Raw genomic sequence first — 14,700 nt, 5'->3', positions numbered from 1 at the left:
TGGGCATCATCTCCTCCTGGCAGCAGATCCCCCCTCATCCCAGTGTACTGAGCGTTACATGGACAGATCGTGTATACGGACCACGTTGTGTTCTGCTATATGAGGATGGATCTAAGGCATCGGCCCCTCACTAGAGCCAGACCCTCCACCCTGAGAAGAGCAATGGATCTGCAATACAGTGCGGATAATAAATGGTGCACAGTGGTGACACCGCGCCGCCGTCCATCACCCTCTTGTACTGGCAGTGAGGAGCTGGATGGTCGCAGAGGATTTCAGGCCACGTTCTGTGGACCGTGGGATGATGAGTCCTCTCCTCTCACAGTCGCCTGGACGTCAGACTAAGGTTTCACACACACGATGATATTTTAGGTCTTATTGTTGCCTATGGGGCCCGATGAGTAATGGCGGCTCTCACCCGCCCCATAGGAGCAGCTGGAGCCCGCCCCATAGGAGCAGCTGGAGCCCGCCCCATAGGAGCAGCTGGAGCCCGCCCCATAGGAGCAGCTGGAGCCCGCCCCATAGGAGCAGCTGGAGCCCGCCCCATAGGAGCAGCTGGAGCCCGCGCATTGTCTGATCTCATGGATGTGTCGTGATGGTTTTCAGCACAAGAATGTTAACGTTAATGGCGGCAAATGTGAATGAAGCCGAGAATGCGAGTCACTGGCCACGTCTCGCTATAACACAGAGGATCGCAGCACAATGCGAGTCACTGGCCACGTCTGCTATAACGCAGAGGATCGCAGCACAATGCGAGTCACTGGCCACGTCTCGGTATAACACAGAGGATCGCAGCACAATGCGAGTCACTGGCCACGTCTCGGTATAACGCAGAGGATCGCAGCACAATGCGAGGCACTGGCCACGTCTCGGTATAACACAGAGGATCGCAGCACAATGCGAGTCACTGACCACGTCTCGGTATAACGCAGAGGATCGCAGCACAATGCGAGTCACTGGCCACGTCTCAGTATAACGCAGAGGATCGCAGCACGACGAGCAGAGCTTCCATTCAGGCCTCTAGGAAAGTAAAAATATGGCTGACAGTAGGGCTTTCCCAGAGTCCTGGAGGGGTAATTGGATCTTGTCAGCTTATGTGGCGGTACATACCCAGGAGAATAAGGCCAGTTTCACACATCCTTCTTTTTGCCGGTTTCGCGGATCCGGCGCGCTCCCGTACAGTGAATACAGTACAATGACAGCGCAACAAGCGCCAGTCACGTGCTGTCATGTGACCGGCGCATGTGACCCGGAAGTTACAGCGCTGTCATTGTACTGTATTCACTGTACGGGAGCGCACCGGATACGCGAAACCGGTAAAAAGAAGGATGTGGGAAACTGGCATAAGCCATGCAGGAGCCTGGAAAAGATTGGTGATCCAGCAGGGGTGTAATATTGACCGACAGCAACTGCTTTGATTTGCAGGAAATACATATAAAAGCCGTCCCCCCACAGCCGGAGGTTGGGCTGCAGCGGGCAGCAGATCTGGTTACGGGCTCCCCGCCCCAGGACATAGGTGACTCCCGGTACAGCACAAAATGCCGCCAGATCTCATCTCCACTAAAATCTCAACTTCAAAGCTCCCAAGAGTCCGAGGCCTCGAGCAGAAACCCGATCACACGAGACCCGTGAAAGCCGAGCGCTCCGCTCATTCCCGGGGGAAATACCGGCTCTTCTTTGTGCACCTTTCTGTAGGTGACAGGAGAGGTGATGGATTTATCGGCCTCTTCATGTTGGTTACTGACGGCTCCTTTCAAGAGGTAAAATGTCTCATCCTGGGGAATGTCTCCCACAAGAATACGTGTGTTATTAGGAAGGGCTGGATTCATGACAGCGGATGCGACGCAAGGATCAGATGAAAACGCACAACTGCCGCCAACCGAGAGACTGTGGGCTATTGCTCCCTGGTAGCAGCCAGTTATCAAAGGCTGACTGTAGGGCAAAAATATAATCTAGTGTTCCTTGTTATCAGCTGGGGGAGAGTGATTGCAGTACAAAGTAATATAAACTATGGCTCTCTGTTATCAGCCATTTTTGGCAGGGAGATGCTCAATGCAAGGCAGGAATGCACTCTACTGCTCCCAGTTATCAGCCATTTAAGGCTATCTACACAATCCTACCAGTGTAGTATTTGCAAAATTGTAAAATTTGCAGGTTCTTCATATCTATAAGATGAATACTAAGAAGATAAATGACCAATGAAGGTCACATGCCTCTCCATACACCGATCATTTTACTCTAATCACCCCCAGAGCTGCATTCAGAATGATCATGGCTCTACCCGCACAATCCATGTAGACTGTTCTGTCTGATGTCGGGGGGTTTCTTTACACCCTGCTGCGGTGCAGCCCCCGCCTCGTGTACCACCAGTGCATTATGGAAGCTCCGGTTGTGACTGGAGGACAAATAGGATTCTGGAACGTTTGCGGTGGAATTGCTGTGTAGCTTTTATATAATGTGTATCTTTCTCTGTTTCCCCCAGGACAAGAGATGAAGAGCCCTCGGCTGCCGCTGATCACTTTCCTGCCAAGACGTTGTACACAGAGATGTTTCGTCAAAGACACTTTAAAACTTTTCCAGTATTTTCCATTCATGGCTTATTTATGACTTTTTCAGGACTTTTTTTTTTTTTTTTTGGAGGGGGGGGATTTTTGATGTAAATAATGGCGCCCGTTTGTGAATTTCCACGGACTGGAAATGATGTGACTATATTTATAAAGGTTACAACGAGCGCGTTGTACGATAAGAACATGTTGCTGTTTTTGAATGTGCCAAGTTTTCTAGCCAGTACGATGTTTGCACTCGCGAGTACAGAACGACAGGACTGAAAATAAATTGATAAATGAAAAAGGAAAAAAAAAAAGCACAAGGCTTGTTGCATGCGGCCCCAGTGAAGAGCACTGAGACAGAGACTTGTGGCACCAACAGGAGACATGGCGGTGGAGACTGGTGCCATTGTGGCACTAACCTAACAGACCTTTTGATGGTGCAGGGGCCTTCAGCTGAAAATACGTCCATATTAGTAAAGGAAACAATGGGAAGAAGAAGAAAGAAGCCGTCACTGTGACAGACGACCACTTTGGTCCATTACGAGCGCCGCTGTTGAAGCTGCGTCATGCGCTGCACTTGTAATAGGCCCGAAATTAATTTTTGTATGCTACAAATAAAGATTTTTGCTAAACATTCTAAAAGATTTCTGACAATATGGATCTGACGCCTGCAGACATCGAATGTGGATCAGATGAGCAGACTGGCCGTCAGGGGATTTATGAGGAGCGGGGTGCGTGGAAATTTGCACATTTATTAATCTGCTTTATTCATACTAAAATGTAATAACTTTGGTGCAAGTTTTTTCTTCACAGATTTTAAAAAGAAAAAGGCTCTGAGCAGGTATTGAGCATCTGCAGCAGAAGGTTCTGCAAATCCCAATGTTGGGAGGAAAAAAGCTGCATAAAATAAGTGGTTTTTGTTGCATATTTTTCCCCTCTCTATATGGCTAAACTATGCCGCAAAGACGGTTGCAAATCTGCAAAGGAAAAATAAGCAAAAAAAAAACAATGTGCACATACCCAAAGGGAGAGGGGACAGGGTTTTGTGCCCGGCCACCTACAGCAGCTTATTGTGGGTGAAGATATTTTTTCTGGTACACAGATCAAAAATGTAATTTTTCCCTCCGTGTGCCCTCCATGAGCAATCCCCCCCTCACTCAAGAGAAGACGGACGATCACCAAATACTGAGGGAATTTACATTTCTCTTTAGTTCATTGATAAAAGTGAGGGATTTCCATTTATTGTGCACTTTCCCTCACAATAGTGTGTGCTCCGGTATCGCACTGCACCGCCAGCACATCGCACTGCACCGCCAGCACATCGCACTGCACCGCCAGCACATCGCACTGCACCGCCAGCACATCGCACTGCACCGCCAGCACATCGCACTGCACCGCCAGCACATCGCACTGCACCGCCAGTACAGTATAGTTAATACATTTGATTTTCACTCGTGTTCACTCCGCTTTTCCAAAAACAGAAATGAGTGATCCGATCACTGCAGATAAAGCCGTGGTTGAAGATGAATAAAGCTCTGCGGCCCGGTTCTCATCACCGCATACTGCCCAACTTTGGAAGATAGGAAAGAGGCACACATACTGCGCTGCATGCCTTAATTTAATGCTAAGCCGGTTCCCCAAAGTCAGCCAGTCCTCTATGTACACAGTATGGTACTTATTTCATAAGCCACAATGCCCTCACCCCCGCTACACATTTAGAAAGATGCCCCTTCATCCCCTGGCACACTATGTTGTGCTCTCAGTACCTGCTGATGGCCACACAGTTTAATCCCCCGGCCACGAAACACATTATGATGCCCCCACAGTTACTGTCATGCTAGGTACGGGGAAGTACCAAGCAAATGGTGAAAGGCAAGGGAAACCCTTTGTCTAGGGCAGGGGGGGGGGGATAGTGACCCCTGACCAAACCTACCGCTGCCGTCTGACTTCCCTCACCGCCATAGATAAGTTCCGCACCTATGAAATAGGCACTAGGCAGAGAATGGATGAGATGAGCGCTTAGTCAACCCCACTAAGCGCTAAAAAACACACAGCGGAAAGTAAACCACTTCTCTACAAGAAGACTCCGGGAGAGAAATGACAACGATTATCCAGATGAATACAAGCGGTCTGCTCGCACTGATGACTTGCTAAGGGTATTAGACCTATCACCAGAAGGGAATGAGGGTTTTTATGGACACAAAGGGAAGTGCTGATGAAGACCGCTGACAGGGTGAGGAACTCAACAGGATCCTAAAGGAAAAAGGGATAAACCCCCAAGTAGAGGAGATACATAAAATACCATATACACCAAGCAGGAATAATAAATGGTCAGGGAGTAATTTGCACGACCTGCTATAGCCAGACACAAGACTGTCACCTGTGACATAGTTGTTACAGTTACCACCAAAATGCAGCATGATGCCCCTGGTGTACCATTACATAGTAGAATGCTACTAGTGTAGCCCTCGTACATTATGATGCCCCTAAAGCCACTCACACATAGTAGGATGCTATGTACAGTGCCTGCACATTAAGAGGCTCTGACACTTGCTCACATACTGTATGATGCCCCTGTATACAGTATGATGCCGCCCCCAGTAACACCTGCACAGTACCCTGGCTTGTAGTCCACACACACCCCACACCATAATGCCTTAGCAGCACCTGCACCACACATGGTTTCCGCACAGCCACTACATACACTGATGCCTCCAGTGTCCCCTACACATGGAATGGTGCCCTATATGTGTAATGTCTTAACTGCACTTTCCCCCGCACATGATGTCGCTGAAGCCCATCCACACACTGTAGGTTGCCCTCAGTCTCCCCACACATTATAATGCACACACACTAAGATACTCCCAGTGCCCCCCCTATAAATTATGATGCCTCCACATACACATAGCATGATGCTATCACACACACACACACAATATCCCAACAGATCCTTATACACAGTATGGTCCCCTAAAGTCCACACACCCACTATGATGATTGAACATAACACAGTATGTTGCCCTATGCGTCCCCCAGACAGTTTGATGCCCACACACAGCGCCCATTTATCTCTAAGCTGATCACGCTGGTGTCACACGATGTGAAGGTGTCCAGCAAAGCTACAGATTTTACCTGCAAAGCTTGAAATCCACAGGATAAATTGCCTTGATTTCACATCCACGGCTTTCCTACATTACAATAGTGGCTCAGCATTCAACGTTTGATTCTAGACATGGCTGATAACAGTGAGTAAGGCCTTGTGCGCACACTGCGTTTTTACCCGCGGTTTTGCTGCAGAAATTTGTTGAGAAATGTTTGTAATCTTTCTGCAGACATTTCCCAGCAAAAGCTATGGAAAAAAAAAATAGCTGCGCGCACTGCATTTGTTTTCCTCAAGAACATTCTTTCTGCAGAATTTCTTGAGAAAATGTGCATGTCACCTCTTTTCCGCAGGTACCTGCGGTTTTTGCCATAGAAAATGGTAAAAACTGCGGGGACCAACTTGCGAAAAATCCGTGGCAAATCGCGGCATAATCGCGAGTGCGTTTTACTGTGGTTTTTACATCGGGTGCGGGATTCTTTCAGGGGGTCCGTTTTTTTCTCAAGAAAAATGCACTTTCTAGTGCGCACATAGCCCAATACACTGTATTCACCTGTAGTACAGTCCAGGCTATTAAATATTACCGATGGGTATCTGCACACATTAAGCATTTGCTGCATTAAGCACGTCTCCTGGATCCGGTGTCTTTATGCAGCGTTTTTCTCTCATTAGAATGGGTGAATAATGCTGCACAGATGCGGAAAGAACGGACAATCTGCAGATAACAAATCTGCAGAGAAATAAGCAACATGTGAAGGAGAATTCAGGAATCACATTCACTCGGGGGGAGACTAAAAAAATGTTGCATATTTCGTGGCAAAAACGCAAAGGAAAGGTGACGTGTGAACATACCCCAAGACTAAGAGAGAAATCGTTACGTACATTCTAGGTTCATCGCTTTCTTTTATTCTGAGCATTGTTGGGGGTCACATACTTTCCTGCTCATGAATCCATGTCTGGGAAAACATCGCAGAAGAGGAGATTTACCATGCACCAAAAATCAATATCAGAATAACATAGGGCAAGACGTAAAGGAGGAAAGTGAGACCCCCGGGACGGGTGGGGGCTGGGCAGCGAGCCTCATTCACATAGGGGCTGCCAGGAATGTGAGACTGATAACGCCAGCATCGCAGTGCTGCCCGTCTGGAGATCTCCGGAGAAAGACACGATGAGAATGTGCGGACCCCAGAATCATCAGATCCTGCAAATTCAAAACTGATGCCATCTATGAAGCAGGAGATATGGGTTATACGCCCTGACTGATTCTAAAGAAATTCCATATAGATTATTACTGTTTCATCAGAATGCAGAGGATCAAATACTCAAAATACATCTGATCCTTTACTGCTCCGCAGGGGAAGATTAAAGATGGGAAGGACCATGAGCAGCTTAGACGTCGTATCCCACCCGACCCATCACACAGAGGTGTGGTACAGTTATGCAGCACATTTTTTTCTTCAAAGGCTGTGCTAAATATAATATAGGAGTATAATATGTAATAAGGGATAGTGCTGAATTTATAAAAAAAAAATATATATATACACACACATATATATATTATACACACATATACACACACACACATATATATACACACACACATTATATATATATATATATATATATATATATATATATATATACACACACACACATATATATACATACATACGACGCTATTAGTGAACATTTTGATACATAAGGTCACTATAATAAGGGAAGGCGCTATACAAATCAAGTGAGGATGCTACATAAGAGGAGCGCTATAAATAAACAGAAGAGACTATGTAATTAGAGACTGCACCAGTAATCACAAGATACTGCTATGTAATAAGGGACGTCACTACATCATAAAGGATATTGTGATACATAATGATAGGACACTATAATAAGGGAAGCCCCTATACAAAAAAAAAGGACTAAGATGACACTACACTTGAGAGGACATCATGTAATAAGGGACAGCACTAGACATAACAGATGGCACTATACATGATAAGAGGACACTGTAATAAGGGAGGGCACTATACAAAACAAGAGGACACGTCACAATAAGGTACAGCAGTATACATAATGCTGGCACTATGTTATAAGGGATGTTGGAATGCATAATGAGAGGTCACTGTAAAAAGGGATGGTGCTATACATTAATGAGTACATTATGTAATAAGGGACAGGGAAATGCATAAAGAACTACACTATGTAATAAGGGATGATGCTATACATGAGGCAGGAAGCTTTATAATCAGGGATGGTACTATACATCATACAGGACATTATTTTACTAAGGGACGGCAATATACATGAGAAAGCATAATATAAAGGCATGGAATAAGACATTGTACTATATGGTAAGGGTAGGGGTTATACATAAGAGAAGACAATGTAATAAGGGAGTACACTATGTAATGAGAAACAGCATTTTACATAAGAGAAGACACTATACAATAAGAGACCGCACTATACATAGAGAGGACACTAATAAGGGATAGTACTATTTAATAGAGAAGACACTGGAATAAGGGAAGGCGCTATACAGAACAAGAGTACACTGTAATAAGAGACAGCATTATAGATAAGACAGTACGCTATGTACTAAGGGATATACATACATACATACATAGAGGGCACTATGTAATAATGGTGCTATTCTTAGTAAGGGCAGTTGTAATATACGGTGGGTACGGAAAGTATTCCCACCCCTTTAAATTTTTCATTCTTTGTCTCATTGCAGCCCTTTGGTTAATAAAAAAAAAAAAAGTTCATTTTTTCCTCATTAATGTACACTCTGCACCCCATCTTGACAGAAAAAAACCCCACCAAAAATGTAGAAATATTTGTGAATTTATTAAACAAGAAAAACTGAAATATCACATGGTCATAAGTATTCAGCCCCTTTGCTCAGCATTGAGTAGAGGCACCTTCCCTTTTGAGCTAGTGCAGCCATGAGTCTTCTTGGGATCCTGCCATGCACAACTGTGGGTGACATTACTTACTGATGCCTCTGTTTATAAGCAGGATTACATTATTCCATATAGAAGTAAAATGTTTTATTGATCTATACCGGCCTGACAGAGTACAAAAGGTACGCAACAGTTCAAAAGTTTGGGGTCACCCGGACAATTTTGTCTTTTCCATGAAAAATCATACTTTTATTTATGAAGTGAGTTGAGGATAAAATTGGATCCAGTCAAGCGCTGCCCACAGGGTATGGCATGGCGTTGTAAAATGGAGTGATAGCCTTCCTTATTCACAATCCCTTTTAGCTTGTACAAATCTCCCACTTTACCAGCACCAAAGCAACCCCAGACCATCACATTACCTCCACCATGCTTGACAGATGGCGTCAGGCAGTCTTCCAGCATCTTTTCAGTTGTTCTGCATCTCAGAAATGTTCTTCTGTGTGATCCAGACCTCAAACTTCGATTCGTCTGTCCATAACACTTTTTTCCAATCTTCCTCTGTCCAATGTCTGTGATATTTTGCCCATATTAATCTTTTCCTTTTATTAGCCAGTCTCAGATATGGCTTTTCTTTGCCACTCTGCCCTGAAGACCGGCATCCCGGAGTCGCCTCCTCACTGTAGACGGCGACACTGGCGTTTTGCCGGTGCTATGTAATGAAGCTGCCAGTTGAGGACCTGTGAGGCGTGGATTTCTCACACTAGAGCCTGTAATGGCCTTGTCTTGTTGCTCAGTTGTGCAGCGCGGCCTCCACTTCTCTCTACTCTGGTTACAGCCTGTTTGTGCTCTCCTCAGTTGTGCAGCGCGGCCTCCACTTCTCTCCACTCTGGTTACAGCCTGTTTGTGCTCTCCTCTGAAGGGAGTAGTACACACCGTTGTAGGAGATCTTCAGTTTCTTGGCAATTTCTCACATGGAATATCCTTCATTTCTAAGAACAAGAATAGACTGTCGCGTTTCGCATGAACGTTCTCTTTTTCTGGCCATTTTGAGAGTTTAATGGAACCAACAAATGTAATGCTCCAGATTCTCAACTAGCTCAAAGGAAGGTCAGTTTTATAGCTTCTCTAATCAGCAAAACTGTTTTCAGCTGTGCTAACATACTTGCACAAGGGTTTTCAAGGGATTTGTAAACATCCAATAGCCTTCTAACACAGCAAACACAATGGACCATTAGACACTGGAGTGGTGGTTGTTGGAAATGGGCCTCTATACACCTATGTAGATATTGCATTAAAAAGACGTCTGCAGCGAGAATAGTCATTTACCACATTAACGATTTATAGAGGATATTTCTGTTTAATTTAATGTTAGCTTCATTGAAAAAAAATGTGCATTTCTTTCAAAAATAAGGAAATATCTAAGTGACCCTAAACTTTTGAACTGTAGTGTATCTATGAGGACACTACCCTCAGCGAGTATACGTTTCTGCTTTCCATTCTATACTAAGACAGTTCATCAATATCCATTGACCTAATAAGCAATTTAAATTGTACTCCAGAAGGTGCACCAGCTCAGAGGCTCCAGCAAGTGGCGCACCAGCTCAGAGGCTCCAGCAAGTGGCGCACCAGCTCAGAGGCTCCAGCAAGTGGCGCACCAGCTCACAGGCTCCAGCAAGTGGCGCACCAGCTCACAGGCTCCAGCAAGTGGCGCACCAGCTCACAGGCTCTGGCGCACCAGCTCACAGGCTCCAGCAAGTGGCGCACCAGCTCACAGGCTCCAGCAAGTGGCGCACCAGCTCAGAGGCTCTAGCAAGTGGCGCACCAGCTCACAGGCTCCAGCAAGTGGCGCACCAGCTCAGAGGCTCCAGCAAGTGGCGCACCAGCTCAGAGGCTCCAGCAAGTGGCGCACCAGCTCAGAGGCCCCAGCAAGTGGCGCACCAGCTCAGAGGCTCCAGCAAGTGGCGCAGCAGCTCAGAGGCTCCAGCAAGTGGCGCAGCAGCTCAGAGGCTCCAGCAAGTGGCGCACCAGCTCAGAGGCTCCAGCAAGTGGCGCACCAGCTCAGAGGCTCCAGCAAGTGGCGCACCAGCTCAGAGGCTCCAGCAAGTGGCGCACCAGCTCAGAGGCTCCAGCAAGTGGTGCACCAGCTCAGAGGCTTTAGCCAGCAGTGCACCAGATCGGAGGCTCTAGCCAGCGGCGCGAGCTCGGAGGCTCCATGCAGTGGCGCGCCAGCTCGGAGGCTCCATGCAGCGGCGCGCCAGCTCGGAGGCTCCATGCAGCGGCGCGCCAGCTCGGAGGCTCCATGCAGCGGCGCGCCAGCTCGGAGGCTCCATGCAGCGGCGCGCCAGCTCGGAGGCTCCATGCAGCGGCGCGCCAGCTCGGAGGCTCCATGCAGCGGCGCGCCAGCTCGGAGGCTCCATGCAGCGGCGCGCCAGCTCGGAGGCTCCATCCGGTGGCACACCAGCTTGGTAGTTTCACTAGGATACTGTATGTGTTAAATGTTTGAAGGGAAACTCAACCCAAATACAGAGGTCCCTTACCTCACCTCAGTTCATCCTTGCTTTCCTTGTAATGGGGGCTTACAATTGATCAAGTCATGTGACCCAGCGTGAGTCATCACATCATAGTATCTATTGCAGCTAAGCCGATTGCCTGAGGTCGTCACAACCTAAGCGACAGGTGACCTCCTCCATCATGTATCACTTTGGTAAAAACTACAAAGGATCACGAAAAAGGCAATTTTCTGGTACTTTATAACAATAAACCAGACAGGAAGAAGGGGGATCGCTGCTCATGACCATCATTGCCATCTCCCATAATGCACTGCACAGAAGTGACAAGAAGCCAGCAGAATTGTGATTGCAGCTCTGCAGGGGACTGGAGTGCATCACTCGCAGACGTCGTATTAATATCTAGATAATAAAGTAACTCCAGGGTTATATCAGTCCGGGGCAGAGGATCCTGCTGAGATCTGGAAACGCTTCTGCGCCTGTAACACGTGTCCTTTTTGTGCATCGGAGCAGAATAAGTCCCATTCTCCATAACGCGCCAGTAACAGCCTCCAGCCGAGCGGAGGGAGCAGATAATGGGGAAGACGGGCGAGAGCTGCGACCTTTACACCTATACTCTTCTCTGGTCACTGACTGTGCGTCCACTGGGGGAATCCGACCATCACAGCCCAGACGAGAAACCGGCGAAGGTAGAAAAGTCCGACCGTTTCCGCCGCGACCGCCGAGGGGTTATAATCAGATGATGGACAAAGCGGAGCCGATGGAGGAGAAAAAAGCTGCATGTCAGAAGCAGCCATAAGAAAAACGTAAACGCAACCAAACCAGAAAAGGGGGCGACCGCTGCGAATATCTCAGAAAATCAACCCCTGCGAGATATTGGGGGGGGGTCAGCCCCGTAGTGTATGGAGGTGACGGCAGCGCTGGCAGGGGAGGGGAGAGAACACTCAGCACTGACCGTACAGGTGTCCTGCCGTATAAAGCCCATACACCGTACAGGGAGTGATCGCCGCAGGGTTACCGGATATGGCCGGATCTAATAAACGTGCGCACTCTGTATCATCCGGAGGAAATCCTCCACATTATGGTTTGTAACAAGCAAATCATCACTGATGAACGGGATCAATCAGTCAAGGGATCATCACCCTCTAAACGGCCCTTAAAGGGAACGTGTCTGCAGAGTCATGCTGCACGAACCACAGCGGTCAGGTTCCCTTTAAAAAGAACTGACCTGTTCCCTGAACAGTCCAGACGGCTGGTTACAATGGATCAGTCCGGAGTCCAGAGGAAACTGAAAAGTCTGTCACTCTGCGGCTGCAAACTGCCGAATCGTGACGGTGCAATGTGACCCCCGTCGTAATCCCCTGTATTCCCTGTGCGGGTGGGCCGTCCCGTCACCACAGTCAAGCCATTTCCATCCTTTGGGGTCACATACTGACTAGTCTCACCTGCTTTATCTGCACAGAAGAGTATGTGATGATACTAGTCGACATATGACGGTACACAAAGGGAATACAGGGCATCTTGACAGTGCACACACCACACAGGGAATTCAGGGCCATCTTGACAGTGCACACATCACACACTCACACCAGGAATACAGGGGCATTTTGACAGTGTACACATCACACAGGGAATACAGGGGCATCTTGACAGTGTACACATCACAAACTCACACAGGGAATTCAGGGCCATCTTGACAGTGCACACATCACACACTCACACCAGGAATACAGGGGCATTTTGACAGTGTACACATCACACAGGGAATACAGGGGCATCTTGACAGTGTACACATCACAAACTCACACAGGGAATACAGGGGCATCTTGACAGTGTACACATCACAAACTCACACAGGGAATGCAGGGGCATCTTGACAGTGTACACATCACACACTGTCATGATTCAGCACTCTGTAGCCACAGAGTCACAACAAACATTTCTCTTTAAAAGGTTTATTCCTAGAAGCACAGTGTGGTCTTATCAATGACATGAACATATATTAATATAATGCAGAGATTTGCCCCATTTTGCCCATATCTCCCCCTCTTCATAAATGATGCCTCTCCAAGCATTATAATGTACTTCCCAGTTGCCACTGGAGCCAGTCTGTTGTATTTCCAGTGCTCCGGGTAGATCATGCGCAATGCAGGGTCTCAGCTTCCTGACAGAGTATTATAAAAGGCAGAATACACGGTCTCTGTGCACTCTCTGCTCCTAAACACAATTCTGCCTGGTTCATGTTATCTTCTGCCATTTACATCAGTACAGCTGCCTCTCTGGTTATACATCATTGGTTCTAGCAGAGCTCGTCTCTCCTGCCCTCCTTAACAGCAGAGCTTGTAATTACTGGCCAGTGCAGAGCTGAGCTGTTTGACAGATCAGTGATGTAAAACTGCAAAGGTCGCTCTGCTGATGGATGTGGTAGACAATAATCCTCTGCCATATGCATCAATAGAGGGTTTTGTATCACTGATGCAGGCAACAAACACAGCTCAGCTCCGCATTGCCAAGTAATTACAAGCTTCATTGTGGAGGAGGGCAGAGAGTTGAGCTTAGTTTCAGCCGGGAAGATATGATGCACTGAGAGCTTAACAATAGAGGTGAAGAGACCAAAAGGTACAGAAAAGAAGGATTGTGTTGGGCTTGATCTGTATATAAACAATAAATATCTATACAACCCTTTGTTTTTACTGAGAACCTTTGAAAAATGATACTGCTATTACTGCCCTCAGCCCCCACAACAAGGTCAATTTTTAGTGCACATTTCAGTCTAATATGTCCAACTCTGTAACTTGCCATCTCCCCTTTTTTAATAATTACTTATCAGCATTCTTCCAGTACTATAAGTTCTGGAACTCTCTAGGCAAAATACTATGCCCTGGACACTGAAAACCCAGCACTCCATTCTGCCTTTATGCAGATTAACAGACAGAGCAGAAGCAGAGGCAAAGTGCTGCCCTCCACTCCCTGTAGACATAAGAAGCCGACCACTAATGTCTGTAGGCCTTTTGGTAAAATAAGATCAATTTGTCAGAAAGTGACCATCGCTGTGGGAATTATTTTGTCTGATTGACTTTTCACCCTCTAAAAGCAAACAGAAAGGTTCCCATTCACTGACAGCAAAAAGATAATGAAAACCAGAAAAAGGGCGGCGTGCACAACCCAGGCTTCATAACCACATAATAACCAAACACTAAACGGCCTTCATATTTTCATAAAATAATAATTGTATATAGGATGTAATAAAAAATAAAACCATCACAGACAGTTAACTGAATTCTGGGGAAAAATAAATAAAAGGCGTCAGCGGCATACACTATGTGGGTGCAGCGTGACATCATCGGGTCGTGTATGATGTCACCATATCACCTATCAGACTGTACACCCTACACAGCCACTTTCACAACAACACCTATTGTGCGACCGTGACAGTGGAATAGATGTGAAGGGGGTTGTGTTGTGACCCAAGGAGGCAGCGACAAGAAAGTCAAAAGAAGTCCGACCTTGTTTGACTTTTTGCGACTTGTCCTTGCAGCGCAGCAAGTGAATGTGGTTGAATTGCAACGTCATTGAGCAAAGCTGGTGACGACAGGCGCAGCCCCGCCATATCGCATACACGCAGAGTCTCGCTGTACTATCAG

The 14,700-nt window shown here is 46.9% G+C and overlaps 1 protein-coding gene across 4 annotated transcripts in view; it reads left to right on the top strand.

Annotated features, from left to right (window-relative positions):
* ROBO3 (roundabout guidance receptor 3) overlaps positions 1 to 3,188 on the top strand; it is a 471,759-nt gene extending 468,571 nt beyond the window's left edge. For all 4 annotated transcript variants that reach the window (XM_075328149.1, XM_075328150.1, XM_075328152.1 and 1 more), the window contains one exon: positions 2,480 to 3,188. In XM_075328149.1, the coding sequence (XP_075184264.1) occupies positions 2,480 to 2,491 (12 nt within the window). In that variant the 3' untranslated portion in view covers positions 2,492 to 3,188. The remainder of the gene's footprint in view (positions 1 to 2,479) is intronic.
* Positions 3,189 to 14,700: the final 11,512 nt, after the last annotated feature.

This window comes from Anomaloglossus baeobatrachus, chromosome 11 (genome assembly GCF_048569485.1).
Source record: "Anomaloglossus baeobatrachus isolate aAnoBae1 chromosome 11, aAnoBae1.hap1, whole genome shotgun sequence".
Classification (NCBI taxonomy): domain Eukaryota; kingdom Metazoa; phylum Chordata; class Amphibia; order Anura; family Aromobatidae; genus Anomaloglossus; species Anomaloglossus baeobatrachus.
This window is presented reverse-complemented; position numbering and strand designations above follow the sequence as displayed.